The sequence below is a fragment of the Dendrobates tinctorius genome, unplaced genomic scaffold (genome assembly GCF_039654945.1).
Source record: "Dendrobates tinctorius isolate UK_male_01 unplaced genomic scaffold, ASM3965494v1 ptg000083l, whole genome shotgun sequence".
In the NCBI taxonomy this organism is placed as follows: Eukaryota; Metazoa; Chordata; class Amphibia; order Anura; family Dendrobatidae; genus Dendrobates; species Dendrobates tinctorius.
The window spans coordinates 8069023-8096286 of record NW_027361751.1 but is presented as its reverse complement, the minus strand read 5'-3'; the positions used below and the strand labels follow the sequence as shown (position 1 = coordinate 8096286).

The following is a 27264-nucleotide window of genomic DNA, read 5'->3' as shown; positions in this document are numbered from 1 at the left end:
TATACTTCCGTTTACAATAATTAAAGTTTTGGTGGTTTTTACAAACAATTTCCATTTTTGATAGGCTGTGCTTATAAAAAAAAAAAATAAAAAAAAATAAAATAAGTAGATTACAAGAATGAAAAATTACAGAAATCAGTGTGGCATTTATTTTTAACAAAAAAATCTAAGAGACTACTGCCTGCTGTGATTTTCACACTTGGTCCATGTGAAAAAAAAACCTCATACAGCACCATTTAATAACATTGGTCCATGTGCTGTTGGTGTGATATCTATAACGGGCTAAGCGTCACTCTGTCCGAAGCCTTTATAGACTGTGCAAGCGCGACGCGCCTGCACAGTCTGGCTCCAGACAGTGACACGCAGCCCCCCCCCCCCCAATCGCGGTAGACGCACCCCCCCCGCCGGCACGACACCTTATCGATTCGGTGTGACCGCGGGGTTTTGCATCTTGCTGTGATGACAGGAGAGGGCGGGTTGTTGCTCCGGAAGCAGCGCATCAAGACAATGGCGCCGGAAAGAGGAATGCGCAGGCGCCGATTCCGGAGCAACAACCCGCCCACTCCTGTCATCACAGCAGGCACAGGGGGATGAGGGGTACCATGCATACCAGGATAGGGGGTGAGGGGACCATGCATACCAGGATAGGGGAATGAGGGGTACCATGCATACCAGGATAGGGGGTGAGGGGACCATACATACCAGGATAGGGATGAGGGAGTACCATGCATACCAGGGTTTGGGGATGAGGGGTACCATACATACCAGGATAGGGGATGAGGGGACCATGCATACCAGGATTGGGGGCGGGGGGGGGGGGGGGAGAGGACCATGCATACCAGGATTGGGGGATGAGAGGATCATGCATACCAGGTTAAGGGGTGATGGGGCCATGCGGCCATGCATACCAGGATTTGGGGTGAGGGGGCTCATGCATACCAGGATAAGGGGTGAGGGGGCCCATGCATACCAGGATTGGGGGATGAGAGGATCATGCATACCAGGATAAGGGGTGAGGGGGCCATGCATACCAGGATTGGGGGGGGGGGGGGGGGGGGTGAGGGGGCCATGCATACCAGGATTGGGGGTGAGGGGGCTCATGCATACCAGGATAGGGATGAGGAAGTACCATGCATACCAGGATTGGGGGGGGGGGGGATGAGGGGTACCCTGCATACCAGGATAGGGGGTGAGGGGACCATACATACCAGGATAGGGATGAGGGAGTACCATGCATACCAGGATGAAGAATGGGGTGCCATGCATACCAGGATTGGGGGGTGAGGGTACCATGCATACCAGGATAGGAATGAGGGGTGCCATGCATAACAGGATAGGAGGGTGGCAGCACATACCAGGATGGGAGACCATATACCAATAAAAATGCTCGCCACCCGGGCGTAGAACGGGTTCATAGCTAGTTCTATTATAAATGCCCGCACACGTACATAATATACGCTTGTCTGAACCAAGCCTGAGGCAGACTACCATAACGGCCTGTATATAGGAGAAGAATGGGGTTAGCAAAGGTTTAAAAAAAAAAAAAATAAATAATGAGAAGAATGAATATTAAAAAGTTAACAAACCATTGAAATTTAGCGGCTCAACTTTGTAGTATCTCTGCCAGTCCTGTCCATAGCTAATATAATCTAGGTACCAGGGGGCTGAGAGGATGGCGGACAAGCCCGCATCTGTCACATTGTACAATTCTTCCTGATAGTTTTCTCCCTTCCACACCTCCACTATAGTGTCAGGATTAATCTGTAAGGATTGCAACAGACAAGAGTTTAATAGGAATGTGAAGGCAACTTGAACAGAAATGTCACCTGTCAGACTCGGGCCACACGTGGGCTGTATGTAGAGCGACAGCCACAGTTGCTGCCCATGGGGACACATCCATTCACACTCTGGCATGTTCACGACAGTCTCATGCGGATGCAACATGACCCATCAGTGATACCTGTGTGACTAGTATCTGCACTGTCTGGGTCTGGTCCCATGTACAATAATCCTTGGCAAATGGTGAAGACTGCAGCATATCTAGAACACACGCTAAACAGATGTGACTGCAACACTGGCACAATTTGAAGAGTACCTCCACTTTTTTTTTCCCCCCCAGATTCTTTTTATTAAACATTTTTTCCAATAATTACAACCTTGGGGAATAAATCACATACAAAAATGGAAAAGATGATGATGACCCTCCCTTCCGAAACACAAGCCCTGGAACAGTTTTTATATAGGAAGATTAAATTGTCTTGTGTATATCATATTTTGCCATTTCACGTACCTCCGCTTTCTAGAGAAATTATTATGGTGCAGGACAATCATTTTTCTCAAGTGTCTAAGTATTTTTAGCAGATATCCCACATGGACCAGCTGGAGGTTTGTGCTGCAGAGACTACACTATACTTTGTGGTGGCCTTCTCCTAGGCTGCAGTCTTCAGTATAGGAGCGAGCGCTGTAAAATCCTATGACACTTGCTCCCACATTGATGACGATAGCAAGAGATGATGGGTAGGACGCTGCATAGTTTATTGCAGCCCACAGACTTTGGGCAGTTCGTTCCGTGGGTTATCAGCAAAAACCATTAAGCCCTCATTCAGACATCCTTTCGGCCTTAGCACAACATACATTCAGCAATGTGTGCTTGGCCATAGACATTAGAGAGCTGTTGACCAAACATGATCCCACCCAACAACATGGACGTGTTTCCAGTGGGAGGAGAGGAATAAGCCACGGTCAGACACTTCTGGGGGACGATTCGTCGCGTGTTGATATGAAACATCTTTCTTTACCACAAAAACTGCCATCTATAAAAATTTAGGACACCCCCATAAACTAGATGATCAGCTAAGATGAGTGGATCCACCTGATCTTTTTTGCCTCTTGGCAGACATCACACGATGGTCAGGATGCATCCATAAATGTTTAACAGATTGGTAATTTCAGCAATATCAGCCAACATTTATCTTTGGTGTAATCACACTAAATGTTAGATTGATTAGCAAATCAGTGATGATAATAATTTCAATATTAAAAGATGTGATGAATAATGGATATGCGTTAATAGATAGGATAAAAGCAAAGCAGCTGTCCCTTTGGTTTCATAGTAGTCATTTTAGAATGATAAAAGTCTCATGATTTGTAGGTCTACCATTAGCCACCGCTCTGCAGTGGACTAGTAGGTCTACCAGCAGCCACCGCTCTGCATACAGTGGACTAGTAGGTCTACCAGCAGCCACCGCTCTGCATACACTGGACTAGTAGGTCTATCAGCAGCCACCAAGGACCGACTTGAATAACGTCAGAGTGTAATGTGGGGGTGGGGGAAGAAAAGCACAAAAAGAGAAGAATATACTCTGGAAATATTGTATATGTGAAAATATTAGGTCAGATGACGTGTCTCCTGAAAGAAGATATCCGTTAACACATACAGTGCTGGCACGCACATACCTGGTCATGATTATCAAACACCTCTTGCCAGACCATGTAGCCCTTCTGGAATTTTGTCACAATGTCCAATATACTGGGAAAAGTAAAATTATACTTAATTAGGAACAAGGATCAGACATTTTTCACAACTACAAACCAAGAATAAGCATTTAAGTCCATGGGAGCACAGCATCTCTTTTTTTCCTTTCTTTTTTGGGCAGAAGTCATTGGACATGAATAAAAGGCAGTCACTTCTCAGGCGTGGCTCAGCGATAATCTGAAGGTAATTAGCAGGTTCATGATCTCATGCAGATATGAATATTAATCAGCTAACAAGGACAGAGTTGTATGTGCAGGTTTTAAATCAGAAGAACAAAGGATGAGGAATTTTGGGACATAGCATCTCTTCCTCTCGATACCGTTAAAGTGAACCTGTCACCAGAAAAACCACTATAAACCTGCAGGTTGATCATGTTAGTAACCTACCTGGACCCGAACTTAGGCCGGTTTAACACTGCAGTGTCTTCGATACGTGTGGTGAGTTTTCTCACATACCGGAGACACTGACAGATGTAGACCCATTCAAATGAATGGGTCGATGTACATGTCAGCATGTTTTCATGGACCATGCGTCCATGTGCAAAACACGCTGACATGTCCATTTTAACCCGGATACACGGGCCGCAAAATGTGCCGCACACGTAGAACAGTGCACACTGTCCTTCGTGTACACGGACGGCCGCCGGGGAAGTAGCGCTACTGTAAGCCGCTGTTCCCCGGCGGCAGGTGCTGAACGCAGCTGTCATCCATTCTCCCCTTCTCTGTCGGGAGCAGGGGAGAATGAATGAATGAAAAACGGACCTGCTGTGACCTCAGGACCATTGGAGAATGCAAGTAATGAGGTCCTGGCAGTTCAAGCTCTGACACAATGATCTCATCACTTGCATTCTCTGACAGTCCAGAGGTCACAGCACCTCCAGAGCAGGGGAGAATGGATGACAGCCGGCTTTAGCACCTACCGCCGGGAGACAGCGGCTTACAGTAGCGCTACTTCCCCAGCGGCTGTCCGTATGGTCCTGATGCGGCACACGGTTGCCACACGTAGTATACACACACGGACACATCTCTGGTACAGGATTTTCCGGTACTAGAATAGGGGTTACCTTGACGGGGTGGAGCAGCTTGGTATACATTTTTTGCAAAAAAAGTATCGACTAAATACCCTGTATTTGTTATCATCTTTTTATCAGCACTTGCTGACTACTGTTATATGTTTTACTGCAGGATATTTCTGCACAATTGTCATTCTGTGCTTTTTGTGTTTGAGTCAGTGGGTGGTGTGAACATTGTCCTACCGACTTGTTCATATGTGTGCATGTCACATGTGTTTTTAATCCAGTTTTTTCCGTGCCTATGCATGATTTGAGAGACCCCACCCCTCTCTTGTGTGACATGCACAAAAAGAGCTTGCTTGCACCACGTGCCCATACTGGGAAGCGCCTGTCTTCATCCTGTTCATTTAGACACTGTTCACATTTTAAATACATTAGATAGGGACTGCTTCAATAGGGGTTACCTTGACGCAGTGGAGCAGCTTGGTATACATTTTTTTTTGCAAAAAAACATATCGACTAAATACCCTGTATTTATCATCTTTTTATCAGCACTTCCTGACTACTGTTATATGTTTTACTGCAGGATATTTCTGCACAATTGTCATTCTGTGCTCTCTGTGTTTAAATATCAGGATGTGTAGAAACGGCCTTAGCCGAACACTGCAGGGAGAAGATGAGCTTTATTCCCCCCACAGCAGCAGTCTTGTTTCTTTCATGGGGGCATAGCCAGCGTGGGTTCAGTATGGCGACTACCCTCGCAAGGCAGTGACTGACACTGGCTCTGCATTGCCAGCTGGCAGTACTGGGGGCGCAGTTACAACTGGGGTTCTGTATACCAAGAATAATATAAAATGGATACGACAAGGTTAATTATCAAATCCATGATTTTATTAAGGATTAACAGATGTGATAAAAAATGTACAAGACCAGATTAAAAGTTACACAGTATAAAAAGGAGGAAGAGGAGGAGAAGCATCAGCAGTATACATCAAAGTACAGTACCAGGTAAAAAAAAAAAATTGCTAAGTGAATATATAAAGTGCAAGTGCACAGTAAAAGATAGTAATTAATGATGAAAATATTGCAGTATAGGACTGGTAAATCGCAGCATCCACAGCATGAACCCAGATTAGGCTGGCTATACATTTGCGTTCAGGAGGGCTGCCTACTTCCTTCTTGAAGCTCCGCCTATGCTCCACCTACTTCTGTATGCGTCCTGCGTACCTATCTTTAACATTGGGTACGCAGGGACATGTGTTGTATGCGGATGCGTCCGCAGGTGGCGATTTGATGTATGCAGTGACTGCATGGAAACGCTAAATTTTGTGTCTGTGCGGTCGCCGCACACGTCAAATCGTAGCTTGCGGACGCTTCCGCATACAACACATGTCCCTGCGTACCCATTGTTAAAGATAGGTACGCAGGGAAATGCAGGACGCATACAGAAGTAGGTGGAGCGTAAGCAGAGCTTCAGGGAGGAAGAAAGGAGGAAGTAGGCAGCCATCCACAGCCCTCCTGAATGCAAGTCTATAGCCAGCCTTAGAAATTTTTCTCTTTCACCTATTGAGGTCTTATACTCTTGGCCTTTTGATATGTTATGGTCACTTTTGGTACAGTAGCTTAATGTTACTTCCATTTACTTGTCCTATACTGTGACATTTTCATAACTACTATTTTTACCGGTGTCATTTTTATACTGTGCACTTGCACTTTATATATTCACTTATCTAAATTTTTTTTTTTTTACACCAGTTACTGTACTTTGGTCTATGTGGCTGTTGCTTCTCCGCCTCCTCTTTTTATACTCCTTTTAATCTGATCTTGTACATATATGTTTATCTCATCTGCTATGTCCTTAATAAAAATCATGGATTTGATAATTAACCTTGGTAGAGTAATACAAGATAAATATAAGTCGTTTCTTCTTCGTTTTAATCAGTTATCGACTCAGGTAGTGCTTCAAACTGCAGATTCACACAATTATTCTCGCTATTCATAGTTATTATGCTCTGTATACAATTTACACACAATGTAGATGGCAGTTAATCCCATTAAAAACAGCGAACAATCGCACAACTCGATCTTTCTTTATTGACCCTTTTTGACAAACCTTACTGCTGGCCATTACAATGATCACTTGGTTGTGGAGTGATCTACCGTAAATGGCAAAATGTTCATGACCGATACAGATCTCCATTACATAACACTATAAATAACCATGTCGAAATCAGAAAAGCGGGCAGTTGGGTTTGAAGATCGCACCATCTTCGAACCCAATGTTTCGCTTTTCTGATTTTGACATAGTCCCTGCTCAAGGTCTAACCCCCATCAGGGGGCACAATGATAAGCAGGAAACACCCTAAAGACAGTAAATAAGTGATACATTTGAAATAATCTTACTTTTGAATGTAGTAAGATTCTAGTTTACGGTAATCTGTGCCAAAGCCGTGTTCACTCATGAACTTTGAAATATCGGGATTGGATTTCCTGCAAGGAGAAAAAAAAAGTAGATTTGTATTTTAATTTTTACCTCTATAGGGCTGTCCAAAACAGCAACTTGTCAGACTGGATATAAAGCCTATGCTTTTCTTCAATGAATTCAGAAAACATAACTTTTTACCAATATTTTTTACCACTGTATTTGTTTCAATAGAAAAAAACCCACTATAAAATAGTAGGAGGTCACTAGAGTCGAGAACCGTAGCCAGGTGGGTTGGGCTGCCGATATGGGAATACAGGTCCTCTCGAGGTGTGGGGTGGGGGGCTTGGACCCCCAAGAGGGATGCACATAAATCCATGATGCATATTAAAAAAAAAAAAAAAAATTGCAGCAGGCTTCTTAATCATTTAGATTTCTGTTTGGACCCTACTCAAGAAGGATCAATGATTTCAGGGGTAGAAATGAAAGATTACCGGGGGTGATTCTCAAAGGAGAATTTCCCTGGGGAAGTAAGACATATTATATCCTATAACTGCATAATTGAAAGAATAAGTTTGACCCAAAATTAGCCACCTTTGGAACAGGACCAGCAGGCGTAGTGCGCGTCTCCAATGAAAGTACAACCCCTAAAAAAGGTAGGAGGTAGAAGGTAGCTTGGCAAGATGTGGGTTTTATGCTTAGACACAAGGCACCATCTCACCCAGCAAAAGGGGTCCTTGAAGTCCGATAGCCAAAGTCAACCTACCTACATGTAAACCTTACAAATGGAAACAGACTTCACAAAAAGGTTACAAACTGAATACATTAAGATTTAATTAGTTGGAGGCTTTCCTTTCCCAACCTCTTGCTTTCCAGCTACTTCAAAATTACAAATCGCATCATGCTCTGATCATCAAGATCTGTTCCACCTTAATATAAGTCATAGTTTTGCAACTAGAGCTGAAGGTTTAGGAACACCGCTTTACGCCTCATTCAGACGCCTGTGTTGCACGTGTGTTGTATCCGTGAAAGACATCGGTATCACATGTTCACATAGCTCTGATTTTCTGCGGACCATTTATCCAAGTAAAAATCACAACGACATGTCCGTTATTGCCAGCAGCACAGATAAAAAGTACCAAGGGAAGTCTATGGGTCCATGAAAAAAAGCACATGGAAGTCATCAGTCTACAACCTGTGTCCTCTCAGCTATTAACACTAATGTATACAAGAAGATTTACAATTTATTTCTCCATACGTGAAAAACACTTAGGACACACTGACCAAATACTGATGACACTCGCACCACTTATTTTGCATGCATGAAAAACACTCACTACTGAATGAGGCTTCAGAGAAAAGGTTTCACATGATCTTTATGGTCAGAGTATGGGTCTTCTGGCCTGAACCAGGTATATAAGAGGCTGTTGGGAGAGTTCAGGTAAGGAAGCCTGAAGACGTTCAAGACATCACATTCTGTACTTGGACCATGATAATGTGTGAAATCGGCCTAATCCCATACATTTGACAATGACTAAATCTGTAGAACACCTAAGGAAAGGCGCAAAACATGGATGCAAACTACGTACTTGATGAACGAGCTCAAAAACAGCGAGCTTACCAACAAGAGAAGTCAACCTCGTCCCCTCCGAGGTGCAGATACTTGTCAGGAAACACTAATGAGATCTCTTTAAACAGATCATGTATAAAGGTGTACGTCTCATTAGTAATGGGATTCACAGGCCCAAATGACCCACTGGGTTGCCCATCCTTGTAGCATGGTGTCAGAAGATCTTTTTGCCCTAAAAATCAAGAACACAAATAATAAACCCTGCACTCATCTGTTTATGTACATGATATTGTACATCTAGACCTTTACTTAAAGACTGAAACAGCAATTTAATAAGTAAAACAGATTTATTTGTGCGTGGCAATCTACCATAGAGGGTCCTGAAGATTATCAAATGATGTTACGGACCATGAATATTATATTGCCAGTGACTTTAATATTTGTGAAAAATGTTTTCATGTACTTGGTGCTTGTAAAGGGCTTTCATTGTATGACTGTTCAGTTCTGAAAAAAAAAAAGAGCAAGAACCTGCTCTATTTACTGGATTATTAGGAATTAAGATTTCTGACATTTAACAGAGCAGGAAAAAGGACACCATGATACCCTAATAAGACATAGAATGGTAGTTGGAAGGGACGTCCAGGTCATCGCGTCCAACCCCCTGCTCAAAGCAGAATTCACCAAATTATCCCAGACAGATGTCTGTCCAGCCTCTGTTTGAGGACTTCCATTGCAGGAGAACTCGCCACCTCTCGTGGCAGCCTGTTCCACTCAGTGATCACCCTCAGTGTGAAAATTTTTTTTCTAATATCTAATCTGTGTCTCCTCCCATTCAGTTTCATCCCATTGCTTCTAGTCTTTCCTTGTGCAAATGAGAATAAAGATGATCCTTCTACAATGTGACAGCCCCATATTATACACTGCTCAAAATGAAAAAAAAAAAATCAAGGGAACACCAAAATACCACATCCTAGATATCTCTGAATGAAATATTTCAGTTGCAAATTTTTTTTCATTGCATAGTGGAATATGTTCAGAACAATAAAACACAATTATCAATGTAAATCAAAATGAATATACCACTTCAAAAACAAAGTGGAAAATCAAATTACAGGCTGATCCAACTTCAGTGGAAATGCCTCATGACAAGGAAAAGATGCTCAGTAGTGTGTGTGGCCTCCACATGCCTGTATGACCTCCCTACAACGCCTGGGCATACTACTGATGAGGTGGCGGATGGTCTCCTGAGGGATCTCCTCCGAGACCTGGACTAAAGCATCCGCCAACTCCTGGACAGTCTGTGGTGCAATTTGACGTTGGTGGATGGAGCGAGACATGTCCCAGATGTGCTCAATCGGATTCAGGTCTGGGGAACGGGCGGGCCAGTCCATAGCTTCAATGCCTTCATCTTGCTGGAACTGCTGACACTCCAGCCACATGAGGTCTGGTATTGTCCCGCATTCAGAGGAACAAAGGGCCAAAGGCACCAGCATATGGTCTCACAAGGGGTCTGAGGATCTCATCTCGGTATCTAATGACAGTCAGGCTACCACTGGCGAGCACATGGAAGGCTGTGCGGCCCTCCAAAGAAATGCCACCCCACACCATTACAGACCCACTGCCAAACCAGTCTTGCTGAAGGATGTTGCAGGCAGATCGCTCTCCACGGCATCTCCAGACTCTGTCACATGTGCTCAGTGTGAACCTGCTTTCATCTGTGAAGAGCACAGGGCACCAGTGGCGAATTTGCCAATCCTGGTGATCTGTGGCAAATGCTAAGCATCCTGCACGGTGTTGGACTGTGAGCAAAACCCCCATCTGTGGATGTCGGGCACTCAACTATCCTCATGGAGTCGGTTTCTATCAGTTTGTGCAAACATGCACATTTGTGGCCTGCTGGAGGTCATTTTGCAGTGCTCCTCCTATTCTTCCTTGCACAAAGGCGGAGGTAGCGGTCCTGCTGTTGGGTTGTTGCCCTCCTACGGCCCCCTCGTTTCCTGGTAGTGCCTCCAGCCTCTGGATACTAGGCTGGCACACAGCAAACCTTCTTGCCACAGCTAGCATTGATGTGCCATCCTGGATGAGCTGAACTACCTGAGCCACTTGTGTGGGTTGTAGAGTCCGTCTCATGCTACCACAAGTGTGAAAGCACAACCAATATTCAAAAGTGACCAAAACATCAGCCAGAAAGCATTGGTACTGAGATGTGGTCTGTGGTCTCCACCTTCAGAACCACTCCTTCATTGAGTGTCTTGATAATTGCCAATAATTTCCATCTGTTGTCTATTCCATTTGCACAACAGCATGTGAAATTGATTGTCAGTGTTGCCTCCACAGAAGTTTGAGTTACTTGGAGTTATATTCTGTTTAAGTGTTCCCTTTATTTTTTTGAGCAGTGTATATAGTCATGGTACAGTGTTGTGACCTCTGAATAAGTTAGGTAGTCCCATCTCCAATATCCTATTCCAACATGTGGCAAGCGTAATATTAGGAAATACCTCCAATAAGAAATTTAGAATAGTTTTTCTGATTCACCAAGTCTCTCCCCATGTGCAGGCATCGCAGGACCTTAGGTATCCATGGTAACGACCACTGATATAGCGAGTTAGATAGTTGCTAGTGGTTGTAAACATGGATATTAAAGGTCCTGCACATGAGGAAAGCGACATGGCGAATCATAAAAACTATTATAAATGGAGTATTGAAAGCAACTGCCAACATTACACTTGCCAAATGTTGGGATAGAATCTCAGATGGGTAGAACCCTTTATTTACTCAGAAGTCATACTAATGTACACACACAGTCTTATTACGGGACCATGGCGTCATATTGTAGATGGGGAATACCCCTTAAAGCACATTAGTCATACAAACTACTTTCAGGAGCCTTGAAAGCAGTGAAGGATCGAACAGATTAAGCAAGAAAAATGTTTTTATTATGCAAAAACCGCTTACCTTTACCCCATGAACTGGTATGTCCCGGAGAGTCAAACTCTGGTATAACTCTGATTCCTCTAAAACGGGCATATTCAATCACCAAACGGACATCAGTGAGCGTGTAAATGTGTGTGAATGGATGGTAAGCCCCCTGAAAAGAAGCAAGAAGATAACTGAGCACCCAACATAACAGTGATCGTCCTACAGCGCCCTAGCTGTATGAGAAATATAATTATATATATATATACACACATACATACACAGGGAGGTATCAGGAAGCCTTCTCCTCCAATCTCACTTCTGCTGCATTCATCACCAGCATTGAAGCAATAAACATGCATACAAGCATGACGTGCACGGTATGAAGCTGGGAAGGAGAGACTATGGGTCCGAATTCCACTAAGAAATTAGGCTTGTTATATATATATATATATATATATATATATAAAAAGAAAAAAACACATAAGAAACACACCCTCATTGAGCAGACCCCAAGGCCGCTAGGAACAGCTGGTAGTTTTTGTACTACGTCAATGTTTGTTGGTTTTTTTTGTTATAACTACGACATGGCCTTCATATAATGTCTTCTCAGCAATGTGTCAGACACATTACAGATGGGGGGGGGTGGGAGAGACAAGATTTTTATAAATCCTGGACTTGGACTGTAAATGTGGGACTAGTAGCAGATATTTCTTGCTATCAGAATCTGTTTAATTCACTTACCATGTTGCTTAGCTCTGGAAATACAATGCTCTGGTAAGGAAAAGACTGATCGTCTACAATGTGCCAATGCAAAACATTCATCTTGTTGAAAGCCATTGCGTCCTGGAACAGAACAGATAGTCTCATTACCTGGCTATGAGCAAAACCACCAACACAAAAGGTTTATTCCAAGACTAAACTAAATGATTTTTGTTAAATCCTTGCATCATATCTGTCACAAGAGATGGATATATATATTTCTCACTATATAATTATATTGTCACGTGGGTTTCATGTCACCCTGGAAGACCTGGAGTTAGACGCTCATGTCGGGTCATGAATTAGGCTACTTTCACATTAGCGTTTTTTAGCACAGCGCTTCGTGCGCAATAGAAACGCATGCAAAAAACGCATCATGCGTTTTGCATGCGTTTTTTAGGCGCAAGCGGTTTAACCAGATTCAAGCCATGTTAACTCTTAAAACGCATGCGTTTTGTAACGCAGGCGTGCACATGTCCATGCGCACGACTGCGTTCCCATAGACTAGTGTGTTTTGTCGCATTCCGTGCGCAAGCGTTTTTTTATACTCCGTTGGACGGACCCAAAAATGCAACAGGTTGCGTCTGGCACGCCTAGGCGCACACCTTAAAAAACACATACGAACGCGTGCAAACGCAAGACCATGCGCCCCCCCCATGTTAAACATATGGGCGCATGCGACCAATAGCGCACGATGCGCTACGCTAAAAAAACGCTAATGTGAAACCAGCCTTACAGGTCTTCTTTTGAGATTTTGTGATTCTTGTCCTATTTTAAAATGGATTTGGTTTCCTTTGGTACCGAAAGGGTTAAGGACTCTTTCCATGCTGGCTGTGATCTTAAAACCTGGTTGTTAACAGCTGCAACTGCTTATAATTTACACCCTCTATACTGGTTCTGGGTGTTTAGTCCCTGCCGGTGAAAGATTTGTGTTCCTGTGAGGAGTGCTAAAGCTAAGTGGTTGTAGCGGATTTCCTGTAGTAGTGATCTGTGGGTTTGCTGCAGTGTGTGTTTATCTCCTGGTCCCAGTTTCCATCCTCCTCTCTACTGTTGGATAATGCTTTTGTATAGAGGTTTTCTGTTATCCCCATTTTGTCTTTGTGTCTTGTTTACCTTACATTTCTGTTCCATGTCTCATGGGGTGGGGGAGGGGACAGATCAGGGTGTAACAGGAGCATAGTAAAGTCGGAGACTCAGGCCTCTCTACCACAAAGAGAACCCTCTGGACAGGACAGAGATAGTTAGGGTAACAGTTTTAGGGACAGTTTAAGTGCCCATTGCCTTACCGAAGACAGTCACAACGTGACATATATTATCCCAGCTATTAAAAAAAAAAATATGAAATGGAAAAAAATAAAACCCCACACACCACACTTTATGCAGTACGTGTTCCATTTTTAAAATTACCTCCACCTCCCATTGCAGCTAAATCTACATTTAGTGCAACACATTGATTATCCCTGAGCAGCCATAGTCTTATTATTAGTGAATTAACATGACTGCAGTTGAATGTTACCAGTTTTGCAACATCATGTGAAAAGGACGAGACAAATATATTGGCCGAAATTACACAAAAATGGAAGACGCAAAAACAACATAACTTACCAAGTTCAAGATAATGGTTTTTAATGGCAGGAAATGCCTGGATGTGTCCAGCAAGACCCCTCTGTGTGCAAACCGTGGAGCATCAGTAATTTGGGTTTTGTTTACAATAAACTGGGTAAAAGGAGGAAGGAAGGAGATGTCACCAAAAAAAAAAAAAAAAACCCTACCACAAGGTGATCACATATGTGTATCATATATAAAAGTATCCAGTATAGGCATCAGATACAATAAAGGGAGCAAGGTTGCCAACTTGACTTTTTTCTGGACAGCTTATATTAAAAAAAAAATAAAAAAATTAAAAAAAAAAAAAATCATGGACACTTTTTTTATGGACAAATTGAAAACATATAATAAATCATTATGAATATAAGTGATCCATGTCTACAACCCATAATTCTGATATAAAGACATTACCTGCATTCACTGTGCTAACGGGGATGTCAACGAGCTCATGGCAGTTCAGCCCGGCTGGGAACGGAGCCTCAGTGACCGGTTGTAACCTCAATGACGTTGCCACCAGTCTCTGAGGCTGCGTTCGCAGCAGTTCAGTCACCAGTGGTTTTCAGCCTGGACAGACGCATCTTGGCAACTGTTTATCCCCCAGACATGGATTACGGTTACGGCGTGGGACAGAACAATGGACAGGTATGGTAGATCATTGTTTTTTTATTTTACTTTTATTACAGGAGAACGAGGGCTTTGCTGGAATTAGACATTTAAATAAAAATGTAAAACTGTGTTTAGGCCTAATTTCAAATAAAGGACTTTATTCTGGCTGTGTTTTTATTTACCATACAACTATAGGTTTAGTAATGCCTTATAGATGCCTCTCCATTAGTAAGCCGTGGGCTTGATGTCATCATTGTATGGTCAGGTGACATCAACCCCACTTGCCACCGCTACAGGGCATCTAATAGATGTGCCTTTTCTGGGCCATGGCCACTTACCAGCCTGAGAATACCAGCTCCCAGCTGTCTGCTTTAGCAAGGCTGGTTGTCAAAAATGAAGGGGACCCCACGCCATTTATTTTTTTTTTTTACTTATTTAAATAATTTAAAAAAAAACAGCATGGGGGGACCCCTCCATTCTTGATAACTAGCTTTGCTGAAGCTGACAGTTGCAGCCCCCAGCTGTGAGTTTTGTCTGGCTTGTTAGCAAAAATAAGGGAACCCACTCCGTTTTCTTTTAATTAGAACCCAAAAATAGGTGTTCGGTACGGACATCGAACTTTACTGTTGGGGTTCGCCCATTCCACCCACCTTTCGTGTCTACCTCTTTCCTCAGACTGTAAGCTTGCGAGCAGGGCCCTCACTCCTCTTGGTATTTGTTATAATCTACTGTATGTGATTATTGTTATGCTGTAATGTCTATTGTCTGTACAAATCCCCTCCGAAATGTAAAGTGCTGCGGAATATGTCGGCGCTATAAAAATAAAATTTATTATTATTATTATCTCTAGTTGTGATCTCTGGATCAACTACCAGATCAAACTTCAACCCTCGGGTTAAGGTTTTAATATTGCCATTAATTTGTTTTTTTATGTTTTTAAGCTGCCAGACTGGATAGCAAAAACTATATTCTCCCCTTGAATTGTGTTAGTAAAAAAATACGATTGACTCTTGACCCCAAACAGTATAATGTTATAACTTATTCCACACTTTTACGCTATGATGTGGTAACAAGAGTCAGAAGGCCAAGAGTCAATCACATTTACTACTTCAGGGGAAGAAATTTGCTTTGATTATCTCCCTTCTTACAACAGCATCTGATGCTTTTTCCCCCAAGGCAAACGCTATATTCAGAACACGTGAATACTTACCGACCCAGTGTCATCTTCATACACTAGCTGGCTGAAGGTTTCAAGGCCTTTAAAAGATGACAAATTGTCAAAATTATTCATATGCTGCTGCGTTATCTAGCAAATCATCAAGGTTGAGATCACAGTTTATGGAGCAAAAGCCAGAAGCCGATTCAGAAGGAAGGGGAAATATAAAATGTTCCTGGATCTGATTTGGGCCTTGACTTAAAAATAGCTTGTGCGATTCTCTGGGATTAGATATGGTCCGCTCCATCCCACCATCATTAGTGTCACACATCTGAGCTTGGACTGTGACAATCAGACCAACTGGGGACTGCAGACGCAAATTGAGCAGCCTCAGTCATATACTAGATTGTGGAGTTTGGGTCAGATGATCTGCAGACGATCCAGAATCCGGGTCAGTACTATGACCATGAATCCAGCAACTCAAGCAGCAGCCTAAATGGTTGGAGCACAAGACAGTGATGAGAGCCTAATAATGTACATAATGAACTTCAATGCCCGATCTGTTCTTCTGGGAAATAAGCCGGCATCAGAGGTGTCAGCAGCAGCTGACAACTTTATCTAGTAAACGCACACGCGTACTCGCCCGAGCCAAGTGTGCATACGTATGGGAACGATGGACCTATCCACAGTGTATGGACGCCTTAAGAAGGTCTTACCTCGTAGGGCACCCCAGACTTGACTGGCTTGTAACACTGCGCCATTATCATCAATTATCAGTTTGTCTATAAAGAAGAGAAGAAAAGTCAAAAGTACATCATTAAATGGCGCACTGACAAAACTAAGGGTTCGGTTACACAAGCTGATAATCATTTAAAGGCTAAAGTCAGCAGAGTACACATACTAAATAAGAATATTTTTTTTTTTTATTTAAGTGGTGAAAAAAAAAAAAAATCTGAACATTGCTAGATATTGCTTTCCATTTTTTGAGACAGATAGCGTTTTCATTTTTCAGGATCTGGGGCTGGGTGAGGACTTAGTTTTTGCGCCATGAGCTGACATTTTTGTTAAATACCGTTTTGGGGTAGATAATTTTTTTTTTTTTATTGTCTCTTATTGCAATGTTGTGGAGGCAAAAAAAAAAAAAATTAATTCTGGAGATTAGATTTTTTTTTTCTTGTTACGTCGTTTACTGATCGGATGTTTTTTTTTTACTTTTGATAGATCGGACATTTCTGAATGCAGTGATACCAGTGTTTTTTTTATTGTTCTATTTTCATTGGGGCACATGGGGGTGATTTGAACTTTGTTTTTCATATTTTTAAAAACTCCTCCCCCTACTTTTTACTGACTTCAATAGTCTCTTTAAGAGACTTGATGTTGTGATCATCCAATCGCCTGAGCTATGCATTGCACAAATCACGATCTCCTATGAACACCGCCATGAGTCGGCATTCACTGGAGATTCATATTGACAGGCATGATGTCTTCTGCAGACCCCAGGCTGTCATGACAACCCATCGGTGCCCTGCCATCATGTGACAGGAGCACTGATGGGTGGGATTAATGCTGCGATTGTGCACGGAGCTTGTTAAATCCCGCTGTCAGTGAATGACAGGATTTAACAAGTTAACAGCTGCATGTGGAGCACCACTCCACCTGCGGCTGTTAAAGGCACAGGATGTGATTAAATCAGCAATCAAGTGCAGGGAAAAAGTGTGGGCTCAGCATTGGAGCCTGCATCGTAGGCAGGGACACGACCTTTGATGTAAATAGACATTGTGAAGGTCGTGAAGGGGTTAAAGCCCATGGATTTAGAATGAGGTGCCAAAAAAGCTGTAGGTGTCCAATACTTTTGTGCATATCGTATAGGTCTGCGCTGGGGAAGCAGATGCAGGTGTATGATTGATACTGCTCGTTTTCTCAGCGTGAGCACTGAGACATGCCGACAGTCTTCAAATACGCACCGACACTGCCGAGCCGGGTCACACAGTTTAGGGAGGTGAGCTCGCCTCCCTGAAGTTGCTCACTTGCAATACCTTTCAGGTGTATCAGTGTGGTGAGCGGTTTCAGAGAGGAGAATGTGCCCGACACTGGTCACATCAGTACACTGTGTGTGCACAGCCGGACTTAGGCAGTGTCAGTGTGCACATGCAGGCTGCGTTCAGTTAGATCTAGCTCTGGGAAAAGGAAATTCCCCAAAATGCAAACTGAGTGGGTGTAAGGGTGCACTGAGCTCTTAGCCATCCAAGGGGTGCACTGAAGGGCCAAGTCCCCTATATCACTGTACAGCTATTTAATATGCATTTTGAGGGCAAGGTTCACATATATTATATATACTTACACGACTCGTCTGATTTGATGTGAGGAAACTTAAAACATTCATTGTCTTCTGATGTAATAATGACCTGAAGCTGGGACAAGTAATCAGATGATGGGTCGATGCCATTCACCGCGCCATCTTTCCTTCGAGAATATCCAAAGATATATTCGTAGTATCTGTCTAGACAAAATAATCATTGTAATAAAGGGCTTACACGTGACCGTCACCCAGCGCCCCGGGGCAGAATTTTTCTCTGGGTTTTTCCACAGGTTAAGTGGTTTGGTCGGTTTTGCTCTTGTGTAATCTCTGCACTGAACTGAACTATTTCTCAATCTGCTAATGTATATTTAGGAATGGAAACAGCAAAAGAAAAAAAAAAAAAAAAAAAAGTCAAGCAACATAAAAACTACATGCTAAGCGAAGCTCGCGAGATGTTTGCCTTGGACAACCCTTGGCCTTCCACGAAGACAATAAAGGTTTGGGATGAAATACTGGAAAATGGCCGTGAATGTTAATCCAAGAGGTAAAGAAAAGCTCAATGTTTCCTTATTCCCAGAGAGAATACATGATACCGGCGCACAGTTTCACCACACAGAAACCATGGTGTTAGGACTATAAGGTTCCTGCACTCCAGCCGAGGTGTGGCAGATACAGTCTGGACCAGTTCTGCAGGTTACAAAGAAAAGGCTTTATCACGGCAAACGGCTGACAGCTCACCACAGACGACTGCGCCGGGTTCAGTGGGGCCACGAAGGGCCGGTGATTGCAGCCGTATCACAAGAAATCATATGGCCTGAACTGGAGTACTAAGTGCACAGGTCATGGCTTCCTTCCAGGAGACAGAAGAGGAGTCTCTGACAAAGCAAAAAAGGAACAGAGTCGGCAGCAATGTCACCCGGAGTCCGGCACAGATGACACAGGAACTATGTGCAGAAAGTAGGGGGTGGGAGTCTGGTCCAAGAGGGGATCCTAATCACATGCACCTCACCAAACATCCCTAAGTATAAGACGAGCAGAACATGTCCACAAGGTAAATACATACGATTACTGGTCATGGCCACCACGTCCATAACAACATAAAGCTAGCACCCGGCTACCCCCAATAGGGATGGTAGGGAGCACATGGACTAGGATAGACAAGAGGCTAATGTGCCAACACCTAAAGGTGCTCTTATTTTCGCCTCATAGACAGCAACTATTATGAATGCGGATAAGTGTTGCTCTTTTATTACATTTTTATGTTACAAACAAAATCCAATCATCTATGGAAAACAATGAGAGTTTTGCATCACTTGTGGTTACACTACAACTCACATTCATCTACATAGGACACGCCCAGACAGCCAACCCTGCCCACGCCTCACCCACACCCAGCTCAGCCACCTGCCGATAACCCGGCCTCTGGAGTAAACAGGATCAGACATGTTGAAATAGAACAGCCCAATCTTTCCTTACTGCAATCTCATCTGCTGGGGAGAAGGCCACCACACACCCTACAGTCATTCCTGCTGGCAGCCGTGGATTCACACACACTTGTTTCAATGACAATGGCCAGCAATAATCAGGGCATCCATCAGATGGGCTCCTTTGTGTTAGATGGTCAAGTTCCGGCAGGAGCGGCCACCCATCTGGTGTGTATGACAGGCTCCTCTGGCCTTAGTCACCTTCTTCTGAAGGTGGACGTGGTCTTCACAAAGCCCGTGTAATGTGTCCTGTTGGAATACGTGGCAGCAACAGAACATGGGGGAAAGCTATGAAGTCGACTATTTCATACACAAATCTAGAAGCAAAAATCAAGGTAGAGGAAAAAGGTCCAAATAAGAGGCGCAAACCAGGAATCCAAATTACACCAGCAGTTCGCAGGAGAAGATTTTGGCTGTAATTGGTCAGCTTTCTGGTAAATGTATGGGGGTCGCCGCTCCTCATTTTTCGGCTGTGCCAGAATACTGGTGTAGAGGGAACGATGAATTCCTCTGATGACCTCTCATCAGGGCTGATGTTCCCCAAATCCACCACTACACTTATCGGTACACCGACCTCTGAACGCTGCGCCAGTCACAAGACGGACAACATGGCACCGCACCAAGTCACAAGATGTTATGGGCACCGGCATTGCAGGCGCCGTTCTGCCCTCAGGGCTCCTCAAATACAATGCACTCCTGACTTCAAAGAACTTGTCCCGTGCACCAATAGACCACGAGCTTCCGGTTTATGCATTTATATCCCTCTTTGGGATATCAGGGTGGGCACGGGCACGACAACACTGCACACGCTCGCCCAGCCCGGGCACGACAACACTGCACACGCTCGCCCAGCCACGACAACACTGCACACGCTCGCCCAGCCACGACAACACTGCACACGCTCGCCCAGCCACGACAACACTGCACACGCTCGCCCAGCCACGACAACACTGCACACGCTCGCCCAGCCACGACAACACTGCACACGCTCGCCCAGCCACGACAACACTGCACACGCTCGCCCAGCCACAACCACAACAACACTGCACACGCTCGCCCAGCCACAACAACACTGCACACGCTCGCCCAGCCACAACAACACTGCACACGCTCGCCCAGCCACAACAACACTGCACACGCTCGCCCAGCCACAACCACAACAACACTGCACACGCTCGCCCAGCCACAACCACAACAACACTGCACACGCTCGCCCAGCCACAACCACAACAACACTGCACACGCTCGCCCAGCCACAACCACAACAACACTGCACACGCTCGCCCAGCCACAACCACAACAACACTGCACACGCTCGCCCAGCCACAACCACAACAACACTGCACACGCTCGCCCAGCCACAACCACAACAACACTGCACACGCTCGCCCAGCCACAACCACAACAACACTGCACACGCTCGCCCAGCCACAACCACAACAACACTGCACACGCTCGCCCAGCCACAACCACAACAACACTGCACACGCTCGCCCAGCCACAACCACAACAACACTGCACACGCTCGCCCAGCCACAACCACAACAACACTGCACACGCTCGCCCAGCCACAACCACAACAACACTGCACACGCTCGCCCAGCCACAACCACAACAACACTGCACACGCTCGCCCAGCCACAACCACAACAACACTGCACACGCTCGCCCAGCCACAACCACAACAACACTGCACACGCTCGCCCAGCCACAACCACAACAACACTGCACACGCTCGCCCAGCCACAACCACAACAACACTGCACACGCTCGCCCAGCCACAACCACAACAACACTGCACACGCTCGCCCAGCCACAACCACAACAACACTGCACACGCTCGCCCAGCCACAACAACACTGCACACGCTCGCCCAGCCACAACAACACTGCACACGCTCGCCCAGCCACAACCACAACAACACTGCACACGCTCGCCCAGCCACAACCACAACAACACTGCACACGCTCGCCCAGCCACAACCACAACAACACTGCACACGCTCGCCCAGCCACAACCACAACAACACTGCACACGCTCGCCCAGCCACAACCACAACAACACTGCACACGCTCGCCCAGCCACAACCACAACAACACTGCACACGCTCGCCCAGCCACAACAACACTGCACACGCTCGCCCAGCCACAACCACAACAGGAAATACAGGAGGAAGCATTAAGCACCACAAGTTAGGACACAGAACGTGCAGCAAATTCTGGGAATGCCCCTTGAATTGCCCAGGGGCTTCTGTGTGACTGCAGGGAATACAAGGGTTACATGGCACTGATCACTTAGTAGTCATACTGGGATTTTCCAGCTATTCCGGGACTACAACTCCCAGAATGCCCCTGCAGTGTGTCATTTTTCTGGAATGCTGGGATTTGTAGTTCCTCTACAGATACGTAGTCCCCGGACAGGTGCACAGGTCAGGGGCACTCACCTCCGGAAGGCGTCCTGCAGCACTATGCACAGCGGGCCGGCGGTGGAGCCTGCACCGTGCACTATGCGGAACTCCGCCGGGTGGACATAGAGGTAAGCGGCTGAGAGCTGCACGGTCTGCGGTAACGGCCAAAGGGAGCCGAACCGGGACTGCTCCTCCGCCAGGAGCAAGGTCCTCGTCTCCAAGTAGTCCTTCTCCTCTTCCTCTGACACGTACGGAAACCCCGAGCACCGCGGGGAGAGGAGGACGAGGCAGAGCACGGGAACGAGCCACAGAGCCATCACCCGCCCGGACGCGGCAGTCACCAGCGGGCATCTACCAGATCACAAGACACAGCGGTCACATGACAGCCGGAAAACCACGCCTCCTCCTGCTCAAAGAAGCGGCTCGTGTATGAGGGCGGAGTCAGCTTCCCCAGATCTCAAGACACAGCGGTCACATGACAGCCGGCAAACCACGCCTCCTCCTGCTCAAAAAAGCGGCTCGTGTATGAGGGCGGTGTCAGCTTCCCCAGCTCACAAGACACAGCGGTCACATGACAGCCGGCAAACCACGCCTCCTCCTGTTCATATGAGCGGCTCGTGTACGAGGGCGGAGTCAGCTTCCCCCCTTATATAAAGTGGCGGAGATCCGGACGCATGATCAGGCTGAGTCAGGCTGAGATAGAAAGTGGAACTGACTAGCCTGAGGAGCCGCGCACGCTCACAGTATATGGAGAGTGTATATGGAGAGTGATGTTCTCGATATCTGGGTGTCTTCACATTGAGTTTTGGAGCAGAAATTGTAGAACTAGAAAGTTTCTGGATATAAAAACTCAGTGTGACTACGCCTTATGGCTCCTTCTGACTCGTCACGTTTATATTATGCCCCAGAGAAGTGCAGCATGTGACACATTACAGCAGCGATAGCGCCTTCTCAGGACACAGGTGTTTTGCTCCCCTGAATGTGTCTTCAGAGGTCCTTCAGTGGCCTGTGCAGTGTCTGAGGTGATGGAGGGCGTGCAGGAGGGTATCCCTTATTCTAGGGGCATCTTAGACTTTCCTGGCTGTTTGGCCGGTGTGTTCTCCAGTCATTGTCTCTTCTGATGGAGATCCTTGGTGTCCTTTTTTTTTTGTAGTATGGGCGCCATCAGGCCTTTGTGCAGGCTCCACCCTTGGTGTATTTGCCTCCCATGTGAAGGTAGCAGCAGTTACTTCATTATAGTATATGGGATTTAAAAGTTAAAGGGTTTTTCTGGCCTTCAGCTTCACTCCTGCATCATTCTGTGTGACTGCAGATGGCTGAATTCTCGCACTGTGCCGTGTCTGTTCCGCTCGGTCAGTTGCTGGTGATACTTAGGTGATCTGCATAGTTGGTGGCATGTGCTGTCCAACAAACTTTCCTGTGTCTCTCAATGTTTGAACATTTGGTGGTGTTGGCTAGTCCTCAACCATTTGCATATGCTTTAAGGGCAATAGGTTGGTTTGCACACTTGTCCACAATTCATGCATGCCGAGCAGCCATGGCAAGGCGACCTTCTTTGCTGGGAACCTATCCTAATGTGATTCTTTTCATGGGCTGAAGCCTACATTTACATAGGTAAGTGGAATCCAGGAGAAGAATCACATTAGATAGGTTCCCAGCAAAGAAGATTGCCGTGTGGTTGGCTTTTGGGCATTCATGAATTGGCCAAATTATGTGCTAAGTATCTTCGTTTTTTCCAATTTTCTAGAGCAGTAATGCAATTTAAATTTCGTATAGTTCATGTTTACATGCTATAGCGCTACAGAATGCAAATTTGTTAGTTATGTATGTGTTAGGAATGGTGGAACGCACTAAATAAAAATAAATAATATAGTGCGTTCGCCGCTCGGGGTCCACCATGTAGTAGATGTTACACCGCTGCTAGGTAATGGCAGAGGAGCAATATGGCGGTATGATGCGCACAGGTTCAACTTCACCCGGAGTGCGTAGAGCGGGCTCTGTTCACACACAGAGGTGCCGCAACAAAAATATACAAAATGCTGAACCTGTTAGAGACACAGGCCTCAGGTAAATGCACACACGGTATCTGGTCACAGGAGCAGGACCCAAGACAGAGGAGCTGCGTCCCTCTAGACCTACCGTGTGTGCGGCGTCGCTTCTGGGAATGCCAAGAAGGGCTGCAACTGCAGCACGGCGTAGGACACTGCCGCTTGACTACAAAGCCAGAAAACAAGCACAATGTCGGACGCTAGCGCAGAGGTGCGGTGTGCACAGTGGCTTAAGGCTTGCCACTGACTGGCGCTGACTGCTAAACTAATTCCCTATCCACATGTGTAATATCAGAGGGAAGGGGTTTTATAATGAGTCAGTCACCAGAATCATACATCCGTCACCATTCACACATAGCAAGTATAGTCTATACTAGCGCATGGCCGAACGGTCATGTGCGCTTTTTATAGCCGTGCGGGACCTTCCAGATCTCCGAGATGAATGAGATCTGGAGCAGGACCTGGGCACATGACTCCCGATCTCCAATGGGAGATCATCTCGTGAGCATGCCCAGTAGGAGCACAGAGGAACTTAGTCTCTGGAGCGGTCTGCTGCAAAGTAATCTCTGCCGTAGATAGACAGCAGGAGACCGCGGAATGTGAGGCTCTGGGATTCGAGCAGAGGCAGAAACCTGACGCCTAACAGTATGGAGATGGCTACTTTTAGTATGCATCTGTACACACCAGTTCTCTGACCGAGCACTCCATCTATCAGCCCGTTGTGGTTTTAATTACAGTAGGATCCTACCGACCTGTATAAGTGTAAGCTTCAGTCGAGGATAGGAATTACATTAGGATATGTTCCCAGCAAAGAAGGTCGCCTTGTCATTGGAGTTGGGCATGCATGAGTTAGCCAAATTATGTTCTAAGTATCTTTGTTTTTTCCTATTTTCTACAGCAGTAATGCTATGTAAATTTCATGTGTAGAGTCATGACCCATAAACATTTTTTAAAGTTTGTTAATTTAAATAGTTGACGATAGATGGGAGTCAGGGTCATGAGATCAAATCGATGACTCAAAATGCTACTCTGAAGAGTTGTTTACTGACCTATAGACTAAGAAGCCAGTACACTGATCTATGGGCTCACTGATCATGAGTGGCGCAGTTCAGATCAGTGATTTGAGCGATTGGTGGAGGTCTCAGGACCTGGATCCCTACCATTCGGCAGCTATCTACAGCTCTCTCTCTGGGTTCAGGTAGAGGGTATATAGCTCTCTACACTATAATTAACAGCAGTCCACTGTATTGGATCGGGACAGCTGGTACTGTTACAGATGCAAGACACAAAATTCAGTATATTGGAGGTGCACAAACTCCTAGTTGATCTTGTGGAGTAAGCCATAGTCCCTTGTGCTGTCTCTGTCTCTGTCTATGTGCCCAACCTGTGGGTTTTTTTAAGCGGGAAAACAAAAGACATGCGGTAACCGCAATTAATAACCAGTTACACCAGTTACAAAACAATGTAAGGATGTTTTTCTTGCATGCATGGGGTGAGGCAGCAGTCACGATCACATGGTCATTCATATTACCCATTTCATATAATTCCTGATGGATTATCTGGTGGACAGCACCATGCACAGGTCTAAAAAATGCAACATCGTAGTTACTGAGAAATGCAAAAAAAAAAAAACCCTAAACACTCATAACAAAAAGGCCAGCTAAACGTTAGTATTTCACACATACTGCAGTAGTTTTTTTCTGGGAGACATGCCACAAATTCTTTGTTCTCCTTCATTTACTTCTTCCTTATAGTATTTCCCTATACAACTACTCTGCTTGCCGAACCAACGTTATCCTCTCTTGTCCTTTCTTTGGCCGGAGTCAAACCTGCTATTTTAAAATTGGTTCCCGCAAAGTCAGATGAGTGTAATGCCAGTGTCATGTGTTTTCATGTGAGTACAATCCGATTTTTCCCACCTAGCATCCGATTTACATCCGAATGCAGTGTGATTGCTATCAGACTAATTATGCAAATTGTCTCTTCAGAGAGGAAGAGGACTAGAACTCTAGTGCCACCTATTGGAAGTAGCAATCCTAAAATTCAATGTCGACCCTTTAACGAGCCTTGTTACATGACCTAGGATAAAAGCCAAGCCAGAATCTCAATTTGCAGACACTGTGTTTCTTTTTTTTTTTTTTTTTTTTAAACCATTCAGGTTAGTTATAAACAACTCAATATAAGCTCATCAACTTAAACGTCGTTGTTTCAACTCTCATCATCATGGTTCATATTTACCGTATTTTCCGCTTTGTAAGACGCACTTTTTTTCCCCCAAAATTGAGGGGAAAAAGGGGGTGCGTCTTACAAAGAGGATATACATTTGCGCTGCCACTGAGGGTACTTGCCGCGGCACTCTGTGCCCTGATGCTGCCGCTGCGCTGTCCGCCACCGCCGCGCTCCTGTCCCCCGGTGGTTTCTTCCGCCCCACCGCCGCCGCCGCGCTCTGTCCCGTTCAGCGTGGGGGGTCTCTGTCGCTCCATGCCTGCTTTCTTCCTGGAAAATGGCCGCCGCGCATGCGCAGACGGACATCTCGGCACTGAAATCTCGGGAGATGAGATTTCAGCGCTGAAATCTCATCTCCCGAGATTTCAGTGCCGAGATGTCCGTCTGCGCATGCGCGGTGGCCATTTTCCAGGAAGAAAGCAGGCATGGAGCGACAGAGACCCCCCACGCTGAACGGGACAGAGCGCGGCGGCGGCGGTGGGGCGGAAGAAACCACCGGGGGACAGGAGCGCGGCGGTGGCGGACAGCGCAGCGGCAGCATCAGGGCACAGAGTGCCGCGGCAAGTACCCTCAGAACGGGACAGAGCGCGGCGATGGCGGCAAACACCGGGGGGACAGAGCGCGGTGGTGGCGGTAAGAACCGGGGGAGAGCGCGGCGGTGGTGGCAAGCAGGCACCGGGGGACAGCGTGGCGGTGGTGGCAAGCACTGGGGGACAGAGTGCGGCGGTGGTGGCAAGCAGGCACCGGGGGACAGAGCGTGGCGGTGGTGGCAAGCATCAGGGGACAGAGGGCGGCGGCAGTAACAGACACCGGCAGCGGCACGCTGCACATCAAAACACCCCCTCATCCCAGCAGCAATGTTCCACTCCGACCTCCTCCATCACCACCCCTGGAAAGCAATAAGACGCATGGATTATAAGATGCACCACCATTTTATTAAAAATAAAGTTTTTTTCCTATTTTTCTCCTCAAAATTTGGGGTGCGTCTTATAATCCGGAGCGTCTTATAAAGCGAAAAATACGGTATTTTAGTATAACAAACCAAGGGTATACACAAAAGACATCCTGAACATGAATAAAAGTAACTAAAATTCACTGATATTTGAACAGGTGCTGCCATTTTTTAATTTTCCAGACACCCTCTGCATCAGAACCACCACCGCCTTCGCTGTCTAATTTATAAATCAAGTAAAATCTAGAAAGGATCAGCCCG

General features: G+C 45.6%; 1 protein-coding gene across 3 annotated transcripts in view; it reads right to left on the bottom strand.

Annotated features, from left to right (window-relative positions):
* The window catches only part of HEXB (hexosaminidase subunit beta), a 49232-nt gene extending 27029 nt beyond the window's left edge, over positions 1-22203 (bottom strand). The window contains exons 1-11 of one of the 3 annotated variants that reach the window (XR_012233850.1): positions 21814-22203; positions 17929-18083; positions 16304-16369; positions 15642-15688; positions 13823-13933; positions 12200-12301; positions 11495-11627; positions 8591-8771; positions 6951-7037; positions 3457-3529; positions 1587-1761 (exon numbers count right to left, since the gene is read on the bottom strand). Coding sequence is in view for 2 of the 3 variants with exons in the window: in XM_073584077.1 (XP_073440178.1) it covers positions 1587-1761; positions 3457-3529; positions 6951-7037; positions 8591-8771; positions 11495-11627; positions 12200-12301; positions 13823-13933; positions 15642-15688; positions 16304-16369; positions 17929-18083; positions 21814-22094 (1411 nt within the window). In the remaining variant the exon portion in view is untranslated. The remainder of the gene's footprint in view (positions 1-1586; positions 1762-3456; positions 3530-6950; positions 7038-8590; positions 8772-11494; positions 11628-12199; positions 12302-13822; positions 13934-15641; positions 15689-16303; positions 16370-17928; positions 18084-21813) is intronic. The other 2 variants (XM_073584077.1, XM_073584078.1) reach the window with 2 other exon arrangements.
* Between the last annotated feature and the right edge of the window lie 5061 nt (positions 22204-27264).